This window comes from Lynx canadensis, chromosome D4, assembly GCF_007474595.2.
Source record: "Lynx canadensis isolate LIC74 chromosome D4, mLynCan4.pri.v2, whole genome shotgun sequence".
Classification (NCBI taxonomy): domain Eukaryota; kingdom Metazoa; phylum Chordata; class Mammalia; order Carnivora; family Felidae; genus Lynx; species Lynx canadensis.
The window spans coordinates 88,164,168-88,183,592 of record NC_044315.2 but is presented as its reverse complement, the minus strand read 5'-3'; the positions used below and the strand labels follow the sequence as shown (position 1 = coordinate 88,183,592).

The 19,425-nt window shown below is 46.4% G+C and overlaps 1 protein-coding gene across 1 annotated transcript in view; it reads right to left on the bottom strand.

Annotated features, from left to right (window-relative positions):
* GPR107 (G protein-coupled receptor 107) overlaps window positions 1–19,425 on the bottom strand; it is a 66,048-nt gene that overhangs the window by 42,136 nt on the left and 4,487 nt on the right. The window contains exons 2-4 of the mRNA XM_030292904.1: window positions 1,249–1,371; window positions 870–920; window positions 536–615 (exon numbers count right to left, since the gene is read on the bottom strand). Of these exons, the coding sequence (XP_030148764.1) occupies window positions 536–615; window positions 870–920; window positions 1,249–1,371 (254 nt within the window). The remainder of the gene's footprint in view (window positions 1–535; window positions 616–869; window positions 921–1,248; window positions 1,372–19,425) is intronic.

The following is a 19,425-nucleotide window of genomic DNA, read 5'->3' as shown; positions in this document are numbered from 1 at the left end:
GAGGACCTGACATTCTCACTCCGAAGCTTACATTCCTAGCGACCACACGGCTCTGATGAACGTATTTTCCCCCTTAGTGTCTAAAATGTGTTCAACGAATTGGCGCACAAGGGAAGTGGAGCGAGGGGTAAAAAACCAAGTAAGATGTTAAAGGGAACTCTGGGAGGGCTTGTGAGGGGCAGTGGGCACTATGCGTGGCCTGCCGAACGTGCATTCCCTCCCTTCTCCCCGCTCAGCAGACCCCGTCCTGCCAAGGAGCCAACGGTTGCCTGAAGCCTTCCCTCCTCTTCTCTAAGTCACCCGTTTCTCCGCCCTACTTCCTCTCTATATTGCCGTGACCACGTGTATTGCCGTTGGGTCTCCGTCATTAATCTGCACGCTTCTTGGGGACGGCGCCTCTGTCCCCCTCATCATGTTCTTGACGTCCTGCCTTCGGCCCAGTATCTGGCAGACGCTCCGCGAATGTCAGCTTAGCTACCCAACTCCCCCTAAGTCTCCTCTAGGATGGGACTGAAAGAACACTGCAATTACTTACTCGCTTCTGGAGATGTCTAGGATTAGAAGGGTGACGGAGATGGACTTTTTTTTTAAAATACAGTAATTCACATCTTCATCCTGAGAAAGGAAGCCCCGGGGGTACATCATCTCATTCACTCACGTCAGAATAAGAACAGAAAGTTTTCAGGACCAAGGCAAGCAAGTGACCCATGCTCCGCCCCAGACCACACAGCTGTGGGTGCTCAGAGAGGCCAGGGACTCAAAGCAGCCCCCACCGCCAGGAACACAGCACTGACAAAAGCAGGAGGCTCCCACCCAGCGCCTTGGGCTCAAAGTGATGAGGGGAACCGGGTCATGCAAGGAATGCTCACCAGGTAGGAAGAAAACCCGTCATTCTTTGTACGGTCCAGGCTGAATCCAATCTAAGAGGGGGAGGAGAGGACAGAGGTAAGTGTCCACACAGTGCTTTGGCATCCATACCTTTCTTACTCAAGGAGCAGAAAAGGTGATTCTTTGGCCTAGCCTTCTCTTGGTCTTCTGAGCATTCATTTTATAAGAAGCAACCCCAGTTACGAAAAATTATTCAAGAATTACAACTTAAGTGTTAAAAAATAAAACTATCTGATGCCCACCCCCCAATTTTAATTTTCTCTACATTGGGATACTTCATATTTAAGTGGAGGGGGGGGTGAAGCTCTCATCTACACAACAGAAACGGGTAAAGCCCTTGACCTCCTGGAAGGCACTTACGGTTGTGTCCTTGTCTGTGGCTCCTTCAGGTTCATTCACTGAAAGGCTACTGACATTAACCACCATGTACCCGTCCTTGAAGAATCCAAAGGTGTTCAGATGAACCTTATGCCTCACATCGTCCTAGAAAGATTTGCCGTGGTGGAATTAGTCAAAGGGAGAAGTTAACTTGATTTATTTAACCTATTTATTGCTTGAAAAACTACAGTATCTAGCTAGCCAGCTCACGTTTCCGTATACTTGGCAATATACACAATACATATACCTTCCCGCTCCAAAAGCTGAAGCAGACTCATCAGAAATTCAAAAGATAGCAACAGTTTTGCAGAAAGAGGCATACAATAGATTCAATTCATCCCCGTGCATTTGTAAGGGCCCCAGGGGCAGACTTGGTGGTCAAGCGGAATGTGACTCCCCGGGAAGGAGGAACAATGTTTTAGTCATCCTCACAAGCTTCCCGCTAGCACAAGGCCTGGCATCAGGAGGCACTCAAAACATGATGGGGGAGGGGAAGGGGGAGGGGAAAAGTGGCCAAAGGTGCTCCGAGAATACACTCATTTATATAAATCTTCCTATGAGAGTTTTATGCACCTACCCGGCTCCTCCCACTGCGGGACGATGAAGGACACCTGACATTATTGTTCTGACCTAGGATACAATTTTTTAACATCTGCATCTAAAATGATGTCACACACGATGGGGTTTCAGGAAACAAAGCCTTCTGCAGCAGGAATCCAGGCACTAGCCGGGTGGAGGGCGATGTCTCGGACACAGGACAGCCCTGAGATCTGCTGAAACTGCGACACGTGGGCAGGTGCTACCACGGCCGCCTGAAGCCATCTCAAAGTTGGGATTCCAATCTCAACCAAGTCCATACATTTTAAGGCCAAAAGAACAAAAGCTCTAGGGAATACTTCTAGAACGGAGGCTCCATGAAGACAGTGCATATCGGGTAAGTCAGGAGTTTTATGTTGAGAATCACGTGCCTAAATCTGGGCACCTTCAGAAGCTAACAGTTATTAATTAGGAAGCTTCTAGATGCAAGGCACTAAGCCGAGCACTTTTCTAAATCCTGCATTTGGTTCTCCCTCCAATCTGCACAGTCCTTTTTGCTACTGTTTGCTTCTGGCTCATGTTTTTTAATTCTACCCTTTGTTCCTTCCAGTTTTAAACATAAACTACGTTACAATCCACTGAGATGCTCTGGGGGCTCTAATTCTGCTTCCGGTGTTCTCTGTTGGCTTTCACAGCCGGCTCTTTCTTCGCGTGAGTGCTAATTTTCTCTCTAGACTTGGGTCTCCCGGACATCAGAGGGAGTCTAAAATCGCAAACCCCAAAGGCCTCGGAGGAGAGGCTGTGGATCAGTCTGCAGCATTCAAATCATAAACTGGGGGCGCCTGGGTGGCTGGGTCGGTTGAACGTCGGACTTCGGCTCGGGTCACGATCTTGCCATTCGTGAGTTCGGGCCCCGCGTCGGGCTCTGTGCTGACGGCTCGGAGCCTGGAGCCCGCTTTGGATTCTGTGTCTCCCTCTCTCTGCCCCTCCCCTGCTTGCACTCTCTCAAAGATAAATAAACATTAAAATTTTTTTAAAAAATCATAAACTGTAACCCCCTACACGATAGCGAAAACACTTACTTTACTGCCATTAGGAGGGTTATGTTTCCTAGCCCACTCACCAATTCAAGGACTATAGCTCTGAGGGTCCTATAATATTAGGGGCTGAGGAGAGGGACACAGCTCCAGCCACACCCTGACCACCCCACCCCCTCTGCCTCCTTGCACCCAAGGCTTTGGCTCCAGAGGTTGCAGCTTCCCCACCCCCACCGTCTTTTTTTTTGGCCTCTAGGAATTTCCCTAATTTTCCTAGGAGCCAGCTGTGCATTTAGAGAACGTCGCTGGACTCCCACTCCCGGGTGGGACAGAGTAGCCTGCAGCACACGGGAACTCCCAGGGAGGACAAGAGAAGCAGAGAAGATATTAGAAGTCATCCGCTGGAAGGCTCGACCACAAAACCCCAAATGCCAAAGCTCACATCCTTTTTCAGGATTCTAAGAGAATGATGTGAGTGCCTCTTTTCCCAATGCTCCCGAAGGCACAAGACTAGCACAGTCCTAGATGCACAGGAGAGAAATCAATTCAACTCCATATGACGGACGCCTCAGGACACTGCGGTTTCAGGCTCTGGCAGGATCCCCAGAGACAGAATGAATAAACAAATTCCTGCCCTGAGCGGAGCCTCACAACAGAACACTAAGCTAAACGAGCCTTATCGACGCAGGCCGCCGTAGGTACGATCCATTCAAACACAGGGCAATTGTCTACGGGAATAGTCAGGTGAGGGGGATCCTTGGGAGGAAGAGACTTCAGTGGCTACAGGAGGGGGTCGGAAGGAGCTTCTGGAAGTGCTTGGTGACACTCTTGTGGTTGCACAAGTGTGTTTATTTACGTTGTGGAAATTCACCAGGTTATGAGCCAATAATGACTATTTTTTAGCATGTGTATTATACACGAAGGTTTAAGTCCTACAAGTATGCTTGTTCTAATTTATCCAGCATTTAGATGCTACGTGGCAAAATGGAAGCCTGGTTTAAAAAAAAAAAAAAAAATGCTAGGGGCGCCTGAGTGGCGCAGTCGGTTAGGCGTCCAACTTCAGCCAGGTCATGATCTCGCGGTCCGGGAGTTCAAGCCTCGCGTCAGGCTCTGGGCTGATGGCTCAGAGCCTGGAGCCTGTTTCCGATTCTGTGTCTCCCTCTCTCTCTGCCCCTCCCCCATTCATGCTCTGTCTCTCTCTGTCCCAAAAATAAAATAAACGTTGGAAAAAAAAATTAAAAAAAAAAAAATGCTTAACTCATTCAGTCCACCAAAGATATTTTCTGTGTATTTGGGGGAAAATGTTTCAACAGCAAGCTTAGAACAGTTGTTTTTCTATTTAAACATTACATTCCTTTATTGTTTTTTCTCACTTTTATATTAGCATTTCACTTGATAAAACACTGCCACAAAATACATGTTTTTGAATAATTTTATTTTTGCTTTTTATTTAGAGAGAGAGCGTGCGTGTGCACGCGCGAGTGGAAGAGGGCCAGAGGGAGGGAGGGAGGGAGAGAGAGCATCCCAAGCGGGCTCCACGCTATCAGCGCAGAGCCTAACACGGGGCTCGATTCCATGAACCGCGAGATCGTGACCTGAGCCGAAATCAAGAGCCGGACGCTTAACCGACTGAACCAGCCAGGTGCCCCTCCGTTATTTTTTAAATTATGGTAAAAATACACAAATCATCATATTTAACATACACCACGGCTACTTATAATGCAGAAACCACATTTTGAGAAATACTCCTCTAAAATCTCCAAGTTTCCTTTTAAACATTCGTAACAGCATCATAAGCTCCACATTTTCCACACCTTTCAAGAAACGGGTTACGGGCCGAGGGCTTTCCCAGGGCATCCCATCCTCACCCAGCCCAGTGTAATTCAGAGCGGCAGCTCCACGGTAGAAACGCAGACACAGGTTCGGGGGTGAAATCGTGGCCCAAGACAACAGAGACGATCAGTGGTAAAGCTGGGATTGCAACACAGATCTGACGGGAAAGCCATTTTCACCCTACTGCCTCCCAATATGCAAAGGTAATCACGACATGATATTAAATGCAAACTGGACAACCTAGAAGAAATGGACAAATTCCTAAAAACACACAACTTCCCAAGGCTGACTCCTAAAGAAAGAGAAAATCTGAACAAACTAACAATGAGTAAGGAGACCAATCAAACAGGAAAAAGAGTTGAGGCCAAATTAACAGCCACCCCTCTCAACTTCTTCCCAAAAAACCGAAGAGGCAGGAGCATGTCCAAAGCCATTTTACAAGGCCAGCTTTATCCTGAAACCAAAGCCATATAAGGACACTACAAGACAAGAACAGTTGAGGCCAATATCCCTGATGAACACAGACAAGAAACTCCGTAACACGATACGACCAAACTGAACTCAACAGCACATAGAAAGATCATACGCCACGATCAAGCGGGATTCACCCCCAGGATGCAAGGATGGCTGAATATATGCAAATCAATAAATGTGATACGTCACAGTAACAAAATGAAGGGAGAAAAAAATCCTATGATCACCTCAATAAACGCAGAAAAAGTAGTCAACAAAAATACAACATCATTTCATGATAAAGACCCTCAACAAATCAGGTACAGAAGGAACGCACCGCAGTATAATACAGGCCATATAAATGACAAGCCCAGAGCTAACATCATCCTTAACAGGGAAAAGCGGAAGATTTGTCCTCTAAGCTCGGGAACAAAATAAGGTTCCCCACTGTTACCATGCTTATTCAACACAGTACTGGCAGTCCTGGCCAGAGCAATCAGGCGTGAAAAACAAGTAACAGGCATCGAACTACAAAGGAAGATGTAAAACTGTCACTATTTATAGATGGCATGCTATTTTATATAGAAAACAGTAAGCTTCCACTGTTAGAACTAATATGTGAATTCCTTAAAGCTGCAGAATACAAAAATCAATAGCACTGAGGTGGCTCAGTTGGTCAAGCATCTGACTCTTGGTTTCGGCTCAGGTCACGATCTCATGGTTCGTGCATTTCAGCCCCGCATCGGGCTCTGTGCTGGCATCTCGGAGCCTACTTGGGATGCTCGGGGTCTCTCTCTCTCTCTCTCTCTCTCTCTCTGCCCCTCCCCCACTCATACTGTCTCTGTCTCTCTCAAAATAAATAAACTTAAAAAAAAAAATCAGTGGCATCTCCATACACTAGCAACAAAGCATCTGAGAGAGAAAAAAAAATTTACAATAGCATCAAAAGCAATAAAATACTTAGGCATAAGTTTAACAAAGGAAGTGAGCGATCTATATATACCCTGAAAACCATAAAAACAATCATGAGAGAAATTGAAGACAGAAATAAATGCAAAAATCATCTGTGTTCATGGATCGGAAGACTTACTATTGTAAAAATGTCAATACTATCCAAAGCAACTTGCACATTCAATGTCAACCCTACTAAAGTGCCAACGGCATTTTTCATAGAAATAGACCAAACAACCCCAAACTCCTACGGGACCACAGAAGACCCCAAATAACCAAAGCACTCTTGAGTAGAACAAAGCTGGAGGCATCACACTGCCTGGTTTCAAAGTCTATTACGAAGCCACAGTGATCAAAACAGTGCGACGCTGGCATGAAAACAGAGGCCGATGGAACAGAACACAAAGGGCCCAGAAATAAGTCCACACATGTATGTCCAACTGATCTCTGACAAAGCGGAGGACAGTCTCCACTGCAAATGGCGCTGGGAAAACTAGATCTCTTCATGCACGAGAATAAACCGGACGCTTTCTCACTCCATGCACACACATCAGTTCAAAATGGACTGAAGACTCAAACGTAAGATTATAAACCGTGAAACTACTAGTAGAAGAAAACATAAGAAAAAACTTCTTGATGCTGGTCTGGGCAATGACTTTTTGGGTAAAACCCAAAGCACAGGCAACCAAAAAACCAGCAAGAACAGACAAATGGGGGTTGCATCAAACTGAGAAGCTTCTGCACAGGAAAGAAAACGAGAGAGTGAAGAGACAACATTTTGAAGGGAGAGAAAATATTGGCAAATCATGTATCTGATACCAGGCTAATACCCAAAATACATGAGGATCTCAGACAACTCAACAGCAAAAGAAAAAAACCCAAAAAACCCGAATAACATGACTTAAAAATGGGCAAAGGATCGGGGCGCCTGGGGGGGCTCCGTCAGTTAAGTGTCCGACTTCGGCTCAGGTCATGATCTCACGGTCCTGAGTTCGAGCCCCACATCGGGCTCCGTGCCGACAGCTCGGAGCCTGGAGCCCGCTTCAGATTCGGTGTCTCCCTCTCTCTCTGCCCCTCCCCTGCTCATGCTCTGTCTCTCTCTGTCTCAAAAATAAATAAACATTAAAAAAAAATTAAAAAAAACACAAAGAAAATTAAAAATAAAAAAAGTGTTCAGTATTACCATTTGCCAGTATCATCTGTACGACCTGCACCTAACCTAACCCCCATCTCTAAGTTATCGCGTCGCTGTGTCAAATAAGGTGTGTGTGGAAGGCATTGTGCAAACCCTATTTTACTATACAAACCATAGACACATGGACACTTTGAAACTGGAAGGAACCAGGAAGGTCATCCATTCTAATTGTTCATTCAACTTCATTTGATTCGATGCAGTGTAAATAAACCAACATTCACATGATACCACTAATGGCTGAGGCCCCAAACGTGAAAAATACTCAGTCCCAGAAAAAACGGCCAATAGTAGGTTCTGAGTGCAGAGGGATACAAAAAACGCTCCTTCCAGACCTGGGTACTCTGGGACAAATGCCCCATCTGTTCCATAACTCCTATGCCAGAGTGCTCCAGCCAGCGTGTGGGGAGGAGGTAGGAGTGAGTCAGAATCGTCACATTTCTCCCTCCAGACACTCTCCTAGGAGGAGCAGCGAGGTCAGTCTGACTGGATGAGGAAGCAAAAAGGAGACGCGGGGCGGGTGCCAGAGTAGGGTGAGAATGACAATATCAGACACAAAGAAGATTTAATTACATTTTCAACAACCACACTTTTTTTTTTTTTTTTTTTTGGTAAGATTTTAAGGTAAGCTCTACACCCAACATGGGGCTCGAACTCGCAACCCTGAGATCAAGAGTCTCGTGCTCCAACTAAGGCAGCCAGAAGCACCCGCCCCCATTAATTCTGTTAGCACTGACACAGCAGTAATGTCTGTTTCCCCAAGGATTTCAGAGACTGCAAACACCTGACCTTGTAGCCAGTACTATGCTAAGAGCTTTATCTACCACCACTCATTTTTTTTTAGGTTTATCTGTTCATTTTGAAAGAGAGAGAGAGGGGCGCCTGGGTGGCGCAGTCGGTTAGGTGTCCGACTTCAGCCAGGTCACGATCTCGCAGTCCGGGAGTTCGAGCCCCGCGTCGGGCTCTGGGCTGATGGCTCAGAGCCTGGAGCCTGTTTCCGATTCTGTGTCTCCCTCTCTCTCTGCCCCTCCCCCGTTCATGCTCTGTCTCTCTCTGTCCCAAAAATAAATAAACGTTGAAAGAAAAAAAAAATTAAAAAAAAAAAAAAAAAAGAAAGAGAGAGAGTGAGCATGGAGGGAGGGGCAGAGAATCGCAAGCAGGCCTCCACTGTCAGCACAGAGCCTGACACAGGGCTCGATCCCACAAACCCTGAAATTATGACCTGAGCCGAAACCAAGAGTCAGATACTCAACCAACTGAGCCACCCGGGCACCCCTACCGCCACTCATTCTTATCGCAACACTACAAGGCAGGTGTTATTATGTCCATTTTATAGATGAGGAAATAGAGGCTCAGAGTGGTAAAACTTGCTTAAAATCATGACGTCAGTAGGCAACAGAGCCAGTATTCAAACTCAGGTTTGTTTAAGCCCCAACCTATGGTTTTAGCCACCTCATACTTATTACAACCAACCAACCAGTCTATCTTTTGTTTGTTTTGCATTTTTTATTATAGGAAACTTCAAACCATCGACTCACGGTCCACTTTGTTCTTCTGTACTTCTCCCCACCCCCAATCTCATCTAAATAGGATCTCACTCCAATCAATAGACTGGATTCAACAGAATCAAATCCTAGATGTGCTATCATTTCATCCATTAACATTTCAGTGTATGTTTCATGAGAACGTCTTTAAAAAACATAACCATGATAATATGGCATATTCGTAACCACAATAAACTGCTTATCAAGTTAGGTAAACAAGACTGTTCATCCACGAGACGTTTACAGGAACATAAAACACAGGACTGTTCTCAGGTACTTATCTCTACGGCTGGTTGTAAACTCCTGCTCTCCTAGTCGACTTTTATTATCTGAAATCAGTGGAAACACAATTACAATCTCCAAGGCACTAATGCAAATAAGGACCTAAGCATTACTCTGATGACAATGATGAAGAAACAATCTAAAAAACGGGTAGTTAATTTGTTACAGAGGATCCAATTAGAGAAAATGTGGCACCGGCCGATTATTCTGAGTTATTTCAGATTATTCTAAATGAGTTGTCTCTATTTTCAATAAACTGCTTGTAAAATTAAAACTTCATCGTATCACTATCAAAGTTCTAAACCAAAACTTTACCCAAAAAGTACACTTTAAAATGTGCGGTTTCAGGGCATGATTATGGATGCGTACGTTTCCCCTCTTCTTCCTGTTTGCTGTTTGCAGACACCTTTATTTTTACCACCACAAAAGTTTTCCTCGCATTTAAGAGTATATACGCGCCGAGAAGTAAACTCGTATTGAAATAAGTTTTCCTAAAATTTCTGGTTTACAGAGAAAGTCTGAAACTAAAAGACCATAAACACGCTTGAGAGCCTGAACGTCACCAAGAGTCAACACGAAATGGCACCTTTCTCTTATCAGGTTGGTAGAAGTTAAGACCTACAACGTGATGCCTTGTGATGTATGTGTGCAAATGAACACCAAACACTTACACGCCACTTGGCGGTAGTGTGAACTGACAGAACCTTGTCCATACAGGGCTCTTTGGAACCTTCCATTTAAAGTAATCCCATGCCGGGGCGCCTGGGTGGCGCAGTCGGTTAAGCGTCTGACTTCAGCCAGGTCACGATCTCACGGTCGGTGAGTTCTAGCCCCGCGTCAGGCTCTGGGCTGATGGCTCAGAGCCTGGAGCCTGCTTCCGATTCTGTGTCTCCCTCTCTCTCTGCGCCTCCCCCGTTCATGCTCTGTCTCTCTCTGTCCCAAAAATAAATAAACGTTGAAAAAAAAAAAAAATTAAAAAAAAAAAAAAAAGTAATCCCATGCCTAGGTATCTACCCCCACAGAAATACTAGAGCTGAAACATAAAGATATTTCTACAAGAATATTCAAAGCAGCTCTGTTTACAATAGCTAAAATCAAGCAGTCAAAATGCAGTATAAATTTCTGTCAACAAACAAATGATTTCTATCAATTCTGAGTCCTCTTTACAATGAAGAATTATCATAGTGGTTAAAAAGAAGGATGCAGGCCCGCGTATACCAACATTTGAAAAAAGACTGCAAGAGAGGGGCTCTTGGCTGGCTTATTCAGTAGAGCAAACACTTGATCTCAGGGTCGTGAGTTCAAGCCTCCTGTTGGGCAGGGAGCCTGCCTACATACATACATACATACATACATACATACATACATACATACATAATAAATAAATAAATAAATAAATAAATAAATAAATAAAGCGAGCCTGTAATATAATAAAGAAAGAGATGGGGTGCCCAGGTGGTTCAGTTGGTTAAGAGTCTGACTCTTGATTTTGGCTCAGGTCATGGTCCTCGGGTCGTGAGATCAAGCCCTGCATGGGGCTCTGGGCTAAGCGTGGAAACCTGCTTGGGATTCTTTCTCTCCCTCTCTCTGCCTGCACCCCCCCCACCCCCCGCAAATAAATAAGTAAACATTAAAAAAAAAAAAAAAAGAAAGAAAGAGACAAGGCCATTCGTTGAACAGGCACTGCCCTAGGCTGTGAGAATGGAGCACTGAGTGAGGTGAACAGAAAGTCCTGCCTTGTTGAGCTTCCAGTCTAGTGGCGAGAGGAGACGAGAACACACGCACTGTGAAGGCCACGGTCTATCAGTCCGTGAGGAGTGCACCAGCAAACAGCACCGGGTGGGGGGCAGGGCAGGCCACTTGGAGGAAGGTGGTCCTGGAGAGCTTCACTGAGAAGGCACCGTAGTGAGGGCACAGGCCATGTAGACGTCAGCGGGAAGGATGTTCTGGACCTTGGCACGGAGCTCGGTGGACTGAGGACAACAAGACACTGCTGTGGCTGGACTTTGGCTTAGAAGTCACCAAAAGGCAGGGCGCCTGGGTGGCTCAGTCAGTTGGGCATCTGACTTTTGACTTCAGCTCGGGTCATGATCTCGCGGTTCATGAGAGTTCGAGCCCCGCATCGGGCTCTGTGTTGACAGCATGGAGCCTGTTGGGGATTCTTTCTCCCCCCTCTCTTTCTGCCTCTCCCCTACTCGTGCTATCTCAAAATAAATACATTTCTAAAAAGTAAAAAAAAAAATTTTTTTTTTAAATGTTTATTCACTTTTTGAGAGACAGAGACAGAGTGTGAGCAGGGCAGGGGCAGAGAGAGAGAGAGGGAGACACAGAATCCCAAGCAGGCTCCAGGCTCTGTGCTGACAGCAGAGAGCCCAACGCGGGGCTTGAGCCCACAAACCGTGAGATCATGACCAGAGCCGAAGTCGGACACTTAACCAACTGAGCCACCCAGGAGCCCCCTGACCTTAGATTTTTATAAAGTGTGATTATGCCAAAAAAAAAAAAAAAAAAAAAAAAAAAGAAAGAAAAGAAAAAAAAGAAACCTACAAGTGGGGAGTGTGCAGACGAAGATCTTTAAAGTTATGTAGAAAAATGTGGAAGGACACATGGAGGGTGAGAGTGGTTAAGTCTGAGGAACCCGCCCACAAGGATGGGGAGAAGAGAGGACTCTTCACCACGCCCGTTGTCCTCGTGTTAGACAAGCTTTTGGATCAGCAAAAAGGAGAAGGTCACCTGTCACATGCTAAAAACTATTTCCCTCTTTCAAATGCTTTACGAAAGGTAATTGTAACTTGAGCTGTTCTAATGTGTACTTACCCAAATGAAAATCTGGTTTTCTATAAACTATGCCTCCGAAAATGAAGCGTTATATTCAAAAAATCATTTTTATTTTACCTTTGAGTGAGATTTAGGATCGTTTTTACAATCAAATGTAACTTTTAAAAATTATAAATGACAGGGGTGCCTGGCTGGCTCAGCTGGTAGAGTGTGAGACTCTTGATCTTGGGGGTGTGAGTACGAGCCTCGTGTTGGGTGTGGAGCCTACTTAAAATTTAAAAACAACTGTTTTAATTAATAATATATTTTTAAAAATATAAAAATTTCCCCTACATTAGGGAAAAAAAGAGCCAAAGCCAAAGGAAAAAAAGGTACCTCAATTTCACCAATGTGTGAAAACCATTCAGAATTTGGAGATTTTCCTCTAATCTATTTTAATGGAATTTAATGTCCTGTTACTTCACTAGTTCACTGGTTTTTAAAATTGTTTTCAGTTTAGTTATTAGAGGGAGACAGAGCAAGCCAGCACGTGCAAGGACGGAGGGACAGAGAGAGAGAGAGAGAGAGAGAGAGAGACACAGACAGAATCCTAAGCAGGCTCTCAACGGTCAGCACAGAACCCGGCACAGGGCTCGATCTCACGAACCGTGAGATCATGACCTGAGCTGAAATCAAGAGTCGGACGCTTAGCCAACTGAGCCACCCAGGCGCCCCGCAGAACAGAGTTATTGCAAAAGACTAGAACTCAGAGTCAGATGAAAGAAATGCGGGAAGGAAGGGGCGCAAAGCTTCCCCACCACTCCCCCCTCACCCCCACATGCCTGCCACCCCGGAAGCTCCTCACCTACTTTACCATCAGTTACTGTGAATTATAAAGCCTGTACGTGGTCAGAGAAAACATAAGTGAACCGTGTAGAAAAGTAGCCGCAACCTTACCACTCAGGGATAAGTCATAATAACGGTTCGGGGTTTTCCTTTTGATCTAAGAAAATGTCAAACACGTACTTCAGATATCAAAGCTCTGAACCGGTACTCCGCAACCAAATACCATGTTAGAGGAGCGCCCGGCTGGCTCGGTTGGAAGAGGCGCAACTCCTGGTCTTGGGGCGGAGAGTTTGAGCCTCACACTGGGTGTAGAGGTTACTAAAAATAAATAAATCAACTGGGTCTCATGGTTTGTGAGTTCGAGCTCTACATCGGGGCTCGCTGCTGTCAGCGTGGAGCCCGCTTCAAATCTTCTGTGTGTGTGTGTGTGTGTCTACACACACACGTCAGAAAGGTATAAGCACAGCTGTCTGGTGGCATCCATAACAAGATAAGGCGTGTAGGACTGAGTACTCACAAGCCCACCACCCAGGTTCAGGGAATTTCTACTTTAAAAAAAAAAATTTTTTTTTAATGTTTGTTTATTTTTGAGAGAGAGACAAAGCGCAAACAAGGGAGGGGCAGGCTCCAGGCTCTGAGCAGTCGAACCCATGATCCACGAGATCATGACCTGAGCAGAAGTTGGACACTCAACCGACCGAGCCACCCAGGCGACCGAGAGAACTTCTGCTTTTACAAACATGGCAACGATACCTTTTCTAGCAACAAGTGTTCACTTGAGAAAAACTGGGACACAGAAATGCACTCATTCCGTCATTCGACAAACGCCTGCTGAAGCCCCACCGCGTGTCGGGCACTGGGCATCAGCGGTCAGCCGGACAAGCGAGCCTGCGGCCTCCGGGGCCTCCCCATCCTCCTAGTTGTGGAAAAGTAAAAGGAGTAACAACAAATACCCAGTTCCCCCGCTCTCCAGGCTTATTAGATGTCTATGTTGCAGCTGCTTTGGATTCACAGGAAGGGAGGGTGTGAAGAAGGGAAAATAAAACACTGGTGACAAAGAAAAATGCCTTCGTCCCTCTGTCGAACCCTCATCCCCTCTCATCCCCCCTCCCTGTGCTCATGAACTGATTAGGTGCCTTCCTGCTCTCCCTCTGAAGGTACTTTTACTACGGGGGCGTCTGGGTGGCTCAGTCGGTTAAGCATCCAACTTCAGCTCAGGTCACAATCTCGTGGTTCGTGGGTTTGAGCCCTGCATCGGGCTCTGTGCTGACAGCTCCGAGCCTGGAGCTTGCTTCCGATTCTGTGTCTCCCTGTCTCTCCACCCCCCACGTCCCTGCTCATTCTCTGTTTCTGTCTGTCAAAAATAAATAAACGTTTAAAAATTATGAAAAAAATAACAGTACCTTTACTAGATATATCCATATCCATAACATCATACAGAATCATTCAGTGTTTTAAAACTTTGGATACACGGTGTCATAACATAGAAGCACATCTGTAACTTGCATTTTCAGACAACACTGTTTTTGAGGACCCATCTGTGTTGATACATTTATCATGCCCCGGGTCCCACTTTACCGGCTTATATTTCACCACACGTACATCACAGGAAGACCGGTCCAGCTTCACGATGGTGCAGAAGGAATACATACGCAGTAGAAACCGGACTTTGAGGTTTGGATTTGGCTCTCTTCCCAGGCTAGAGGTGTGCGCGATCCTCTCTCGGGATGCTGGGCAGCGGCAGCGGCTCTCAGGCAGCCCCGCGGTCACAAGCGTAACCCACCCCTACACGAACGACCGTTCTGTTTGTCGCTTTCAGGACGGTATTCGGTACATTACATGAGGCATTCGGCACTTTGGTATAAAACAGGCTCGTTTTATGAGCCTGTGAGGTGATTCTGCCCAGATGTAGGTGAATGTAAGTGTTCCGGGAGCTGAAGGTGGGCCAGGCTAGGCTCTGATGATCAGGAGGGTAGGCGTATCAAGGCATTTTCAACTTACAGTGGGTTTATCGGGACATGGCTCGATTGTAAGTCGAGGAACATCGGTATATCCATTTCCCCATCCGCGTACACTCAGGGAATTTCCCACCTTTTGCCATCACAATGCTGTCGTGAACATCCCTGTACGTGCCTTCTTACACATATTTGTGCAGAGATCGGGAGTACATGCGTACGCCCAGGTGTGAACAAGCTGGGACACAGAATGTGCACATTTTCAATTTGCCAGAAACTGCCAAAGGGCTCTCCAAGGTATAGGAGAGCTTCCTCCTTACATCCTCACCGAACCTTGACGTCAGGCATTCCATTTTGCGGACACTAATTCAGCTGCATTTCCTGATACTTCATGAATTTGGGGCACCTGTTTCTTTTTTTTATTAAAAAAAAATTTTTTTTAATGTTTATTTTTGAGAGAGAGAGGCAGAGAGAAAGAGAGACACAGAATCTGAAACAGGAGTGTGCTTCAGATTTTGGGTCTCCCTCTCTTTCCGCCCCTCCCCTGCTCACACACTCAAGCGCTCTCTCTCTCTCTCTCTCAAAAACAAATAAACATAAAAAAAAAAAAGCGACTCATAATCCCTAATGAAAACTACTATTTTGGTGTGCTTTCTCCTTTTTTCCTCCCTGTAACAATAATTGTTTTCTACGGACAATCCCGTTCTTTTGACTAAATATCAGGATATAAGCAGTGTTTTTGCTTTAACTTCCTCAACAATTTCACATTAAATTGTTTTCACATATAAAGCAAGTAGAATAATGATGCTTCAGTTTAGTTGTTCGCATGAACTGAACTTGAGAGGGTAAGTACAGTAACACTTAACTGAGCTAGCTCAAGGGCACCTACCTGGCCACTTCGTTTTAAACAGCTCACCAACTGGCAGTAAGACTGTGTGGGCCCGTAAATGTGTTCTATTTGGCTAAAGTGGTGGTTTTTTGTTTTTTAACTTCAGTTAGTTGCTGGCTAATTTCACATAAAAGGCGAAATTTCTAGGTTTTCTTGGGGGCGGGGGGAGAAAACCCACAAGACCCACTACGTCTGGGCCACATTCCAACGCAGCAAAAGCAGAGAAGCAGCCCCCTGTAGAAGGAACAGGTGCCCCTCAGCCGGCCGTGCCCCCCGGGGTCCCCTGGAGCCAGCCTGCTCACAGTATCCAGCTGGCTTCCAGCAGCATCTAAATTGGTGACCTCGGATTAAAACAAACATCACATCTCCAAGGCGAGCAACAGTGCCTTTCAGCAAAAGGCGCCCACAATCAATTTCTCTACTACAGAGAAAAACAAGAATAACGCCATCTACCATCCCCATCCCTTGCCTGCCTACTACCAATGCTAGGAAACATTCCCGTAAGAAGCTTAGTATCTGAATTCTGGGCTCACTGTATTTAGACAGCAACTCACAAAAGGAATGAGGTCCAATTTACTCAAAGAAGCAAAATTGTGACAGCTAAGCACACACGAGAGAAAAACTACAAAAAGCTGAAAGAGAATGCCAAACAAAAACACAGAAACACCGAAATCCGGGGTCTTGGCCATCAGGGCTTTCCTCGGGGACAGTCACTGAGGGCTGCTCACCCAGTGCAAGTGGGAAGACGGGAGGAGCCCTGGTCTTGGGTTCAAATTCTGTCGCCTCCACTTCTGTAACCCAAGTTCTGTTTTCCCAATTTACAAAGTAGGAACGGTAACGTTTACCTCAAAGGGCTGTTATGAGGAGTCAATGAATAAAAACATCCAATATTCGGCCCAGTCTTTGGCTTACGGGGGGTACTTTAATAACAAGTTGCTATCACCACCACTTCAAACTTAGATTCTGTAGAACCCTCATGTCCAAGTGAGCCTAGAACATTTGGCACTGGAGCAGTGTCCACCTTCTTGTGAACACGGCAGAGTCTCACATACTAGAGCCCTGGAGGCACATTGAAGAGGGACGTGGGGGGCTCGGTCGGCTGAGCGTCCGACTCATGGTTTCGGCTCAGGTCATGATCCCACGGTTCGTGGGTTCGAGCCCTGCGTCAGGCTCTGTGCTGACGGTGTGGAGCCTGCTTGGGATTCTCTCTCTCCCTCTTTCTGTACCTCCCCTGCTCACTTGCTCTCTCTCTTTCAAAATAAATAACCATTAAAAAAAAAAAAAAGATTTAAGACAACAATGAATGTGCCAACGGCATCTACCTCAGTGTCACGTTCGTCCCAGCTCCTTCGTGTCTCACTCTGCGTTGCCGCGGACGGGCTGTTGGCTGCCTCGACCAAGCTCTCTGCAACGCTCACAAGGCCCACGTAACGGGTCTGACCTCACACTGCTGTTGCAAGAACACACTGCATCCTTTTCTATACCGTCCTGATCAATACTCTGGACAGACAAGGCTACCCACATTCATTTTACATACTGACCACAGTTCCGGAGGCTGCCTGGGAAGGGTCTGAGGTTTACCAGGACGGCCCCACCCTGAGATGCGGCATAGCGTGGAGGAGAAAGATGCTCTCTTAATTTCCCAAAACTCTTCAGAAACTCTTGGGGGTGAGGGGGCCTCACAAAGCAGTCTGTGCAGTGGGGCTGTAGCCGCTGGCTTAAGGAAGATCCACCACAGAAGGCTAATGCAATCAGGTTCTCGAGTATTTGTACAGAGAGGGACTGGACTTACGTACCGGGGATCACCGCTACGTCAAACTGCCAAAGATGTTCTCTAAAAGTTATTACTCAAAAACAGAGTAATAACGTGGGGCCCCTGGGTGGCTCAGTCAGTTGAGTGTCCAACTTCAGCTCAGGTCACGACCTCATGGCTCGTGGGTTCGAGCCCCGCGTCGGGCTCTGTCCTGACAGCTCAGAGCCTGGGGCCTGCTTCGGATTCTGTTGTCTTCCCCTCTCTCTGCCCCTCCCGTGCTTGCGCTCTGATTCTCTCTCTCTCAAAATAAATAAAAATTAAACACAAACACACACACACACACACACACAAAGTAATAACACATTGCCACGAAGGTAGAGTTTTGAAGTAAGGTTGCTACATATTGATTACTTTCGAGAGCTGCTGTCAGGATACCCACAGACTGGGCGGCTTAAAACAACAGAAACTTCTACTCCTACAGTTCTGGAGGCTACAAGTCCAAAATCAAGGCCTGGGCATGGCTGTTCTCCCTGGAAAGGCTCTAAGAAAAAAATCCTCCCCGTGTCTTCTGTGCTTCTGGAGGCTGCTGGCAAGCCCTGGAGTTTCCTGGTTTACAGATACCTCACCGCAATCTCTGTTCTGTCTTCACATGGCCTTCTTCCTTCTGTGTGTGTCCCCTCTTCCTGTAAGGACACCAGTCGTGCTGGAATTAGGGCCCATCCTAAGCCAGCATGACCTAATCTTAACCACTCACTTCTGCGAACACCCCATTTCCAGACAAGGCCACATTCTGAGGTTCCAGGTAGATGTTCATTTTGGAGGGACACTTGTCACTGCAGCATATATACCCATCTTCGTAATCATTCACAGTGAAGTGTTTCAGCGCTTACTTACCTGGCCCATGTAGATGTCATCCTTCAAGTAAAGAGGTGAAGGAAAAGAAAACCTGTCGGCTAGTCCAGAGAGTATTTTTGACCCCAACTTTTTTTCTACAAGTTAAAAAAGTAGTAAACTACATGTGAGGGTGCACTGGGGGAGACCAAAAAAGAAGAAGAAGAAGAAGAAGAAGAAGAAGAAGAAGAAGAAGCAGCAGCAGCAGCAGCAGCAAAAATGTATAACAGCAGCCGTGGAAGGGGCAGGAAAAGTGGAAAAAAGACAAAACGGTCACTAGAATTCTCCAGGGCTGTCTTATTAAGAAACTCTACCGATCAAATACTTGATTCTTCCGTGCTAGTATTCTCGGAAGAAAGCAAACCGGCACACGTGCAGTGACAACAGTCAGTGCAAAAGGGCACGTTATGTGCTTATGTACACACATACCGAGGAACAGATACTCAATAGATCGTTGTACTTAAAAGGGATGAAACCCTGAGCGGCGTGTGTGAGAAACCATTTAAAGGGGCGCCTGGGCGGCTCGACGGTTAGGCGTGTGACTTCGGCTCAGGTCACGATCGTGCAGTTAGCGAGTTCGAGCCCGCGTCGGGCTCTGTGCTGACAGCTCAGCGCCTGGAACCTGTTTCAGATTCTCTTGATTCCCTCTCGGTCTCTCTGCCCCTCCCCCACGCACTCTCTGGCTCCCCTCGAAAACAAACATTAAAAACAGACAAACAAACAGAAGCCGTTTAAAGCATACACTGAAGTTAGGAGGCTAATTAAAAATGCCAGGTACCGGTGTGAAAAGAACCTTCAGACTGTTATAGGCTGTTCCGCGTCGGTGCATGAAAGTCGGCAGGAGAACGTACGAGAAATGAGGGCGGGACGCGGATCAGTCCGTATGTTCGCATCACCCAAGCCCAAACGAATCGGGAACCCGCTGCCTTTTGGCCAGGCCCACGAACCACAGGGCGGCGTGTGCTCAAGCCAAACCGGCGCTTCACTCTGTTGGTCTAACAGGAGGGAAAAGAGTAATTCAGCTACGCAAATGGGTAATTACGCAGGAAGGGCCCTTCTCTTGCAAAATATGCCGGTTGGATCATCAGATCCCCAAACTTAATCCTTCTACCACGAATGCGAGTGGGAGGCAGAGGACGTGTGTTTACAGTCCGAGGATAAATACACACGCCGCTCCCGTGTTCCCTGCCCGGCTACGAGGTCGTGTTAACAGGATTATCTCATCTTCCTCCTATGGCC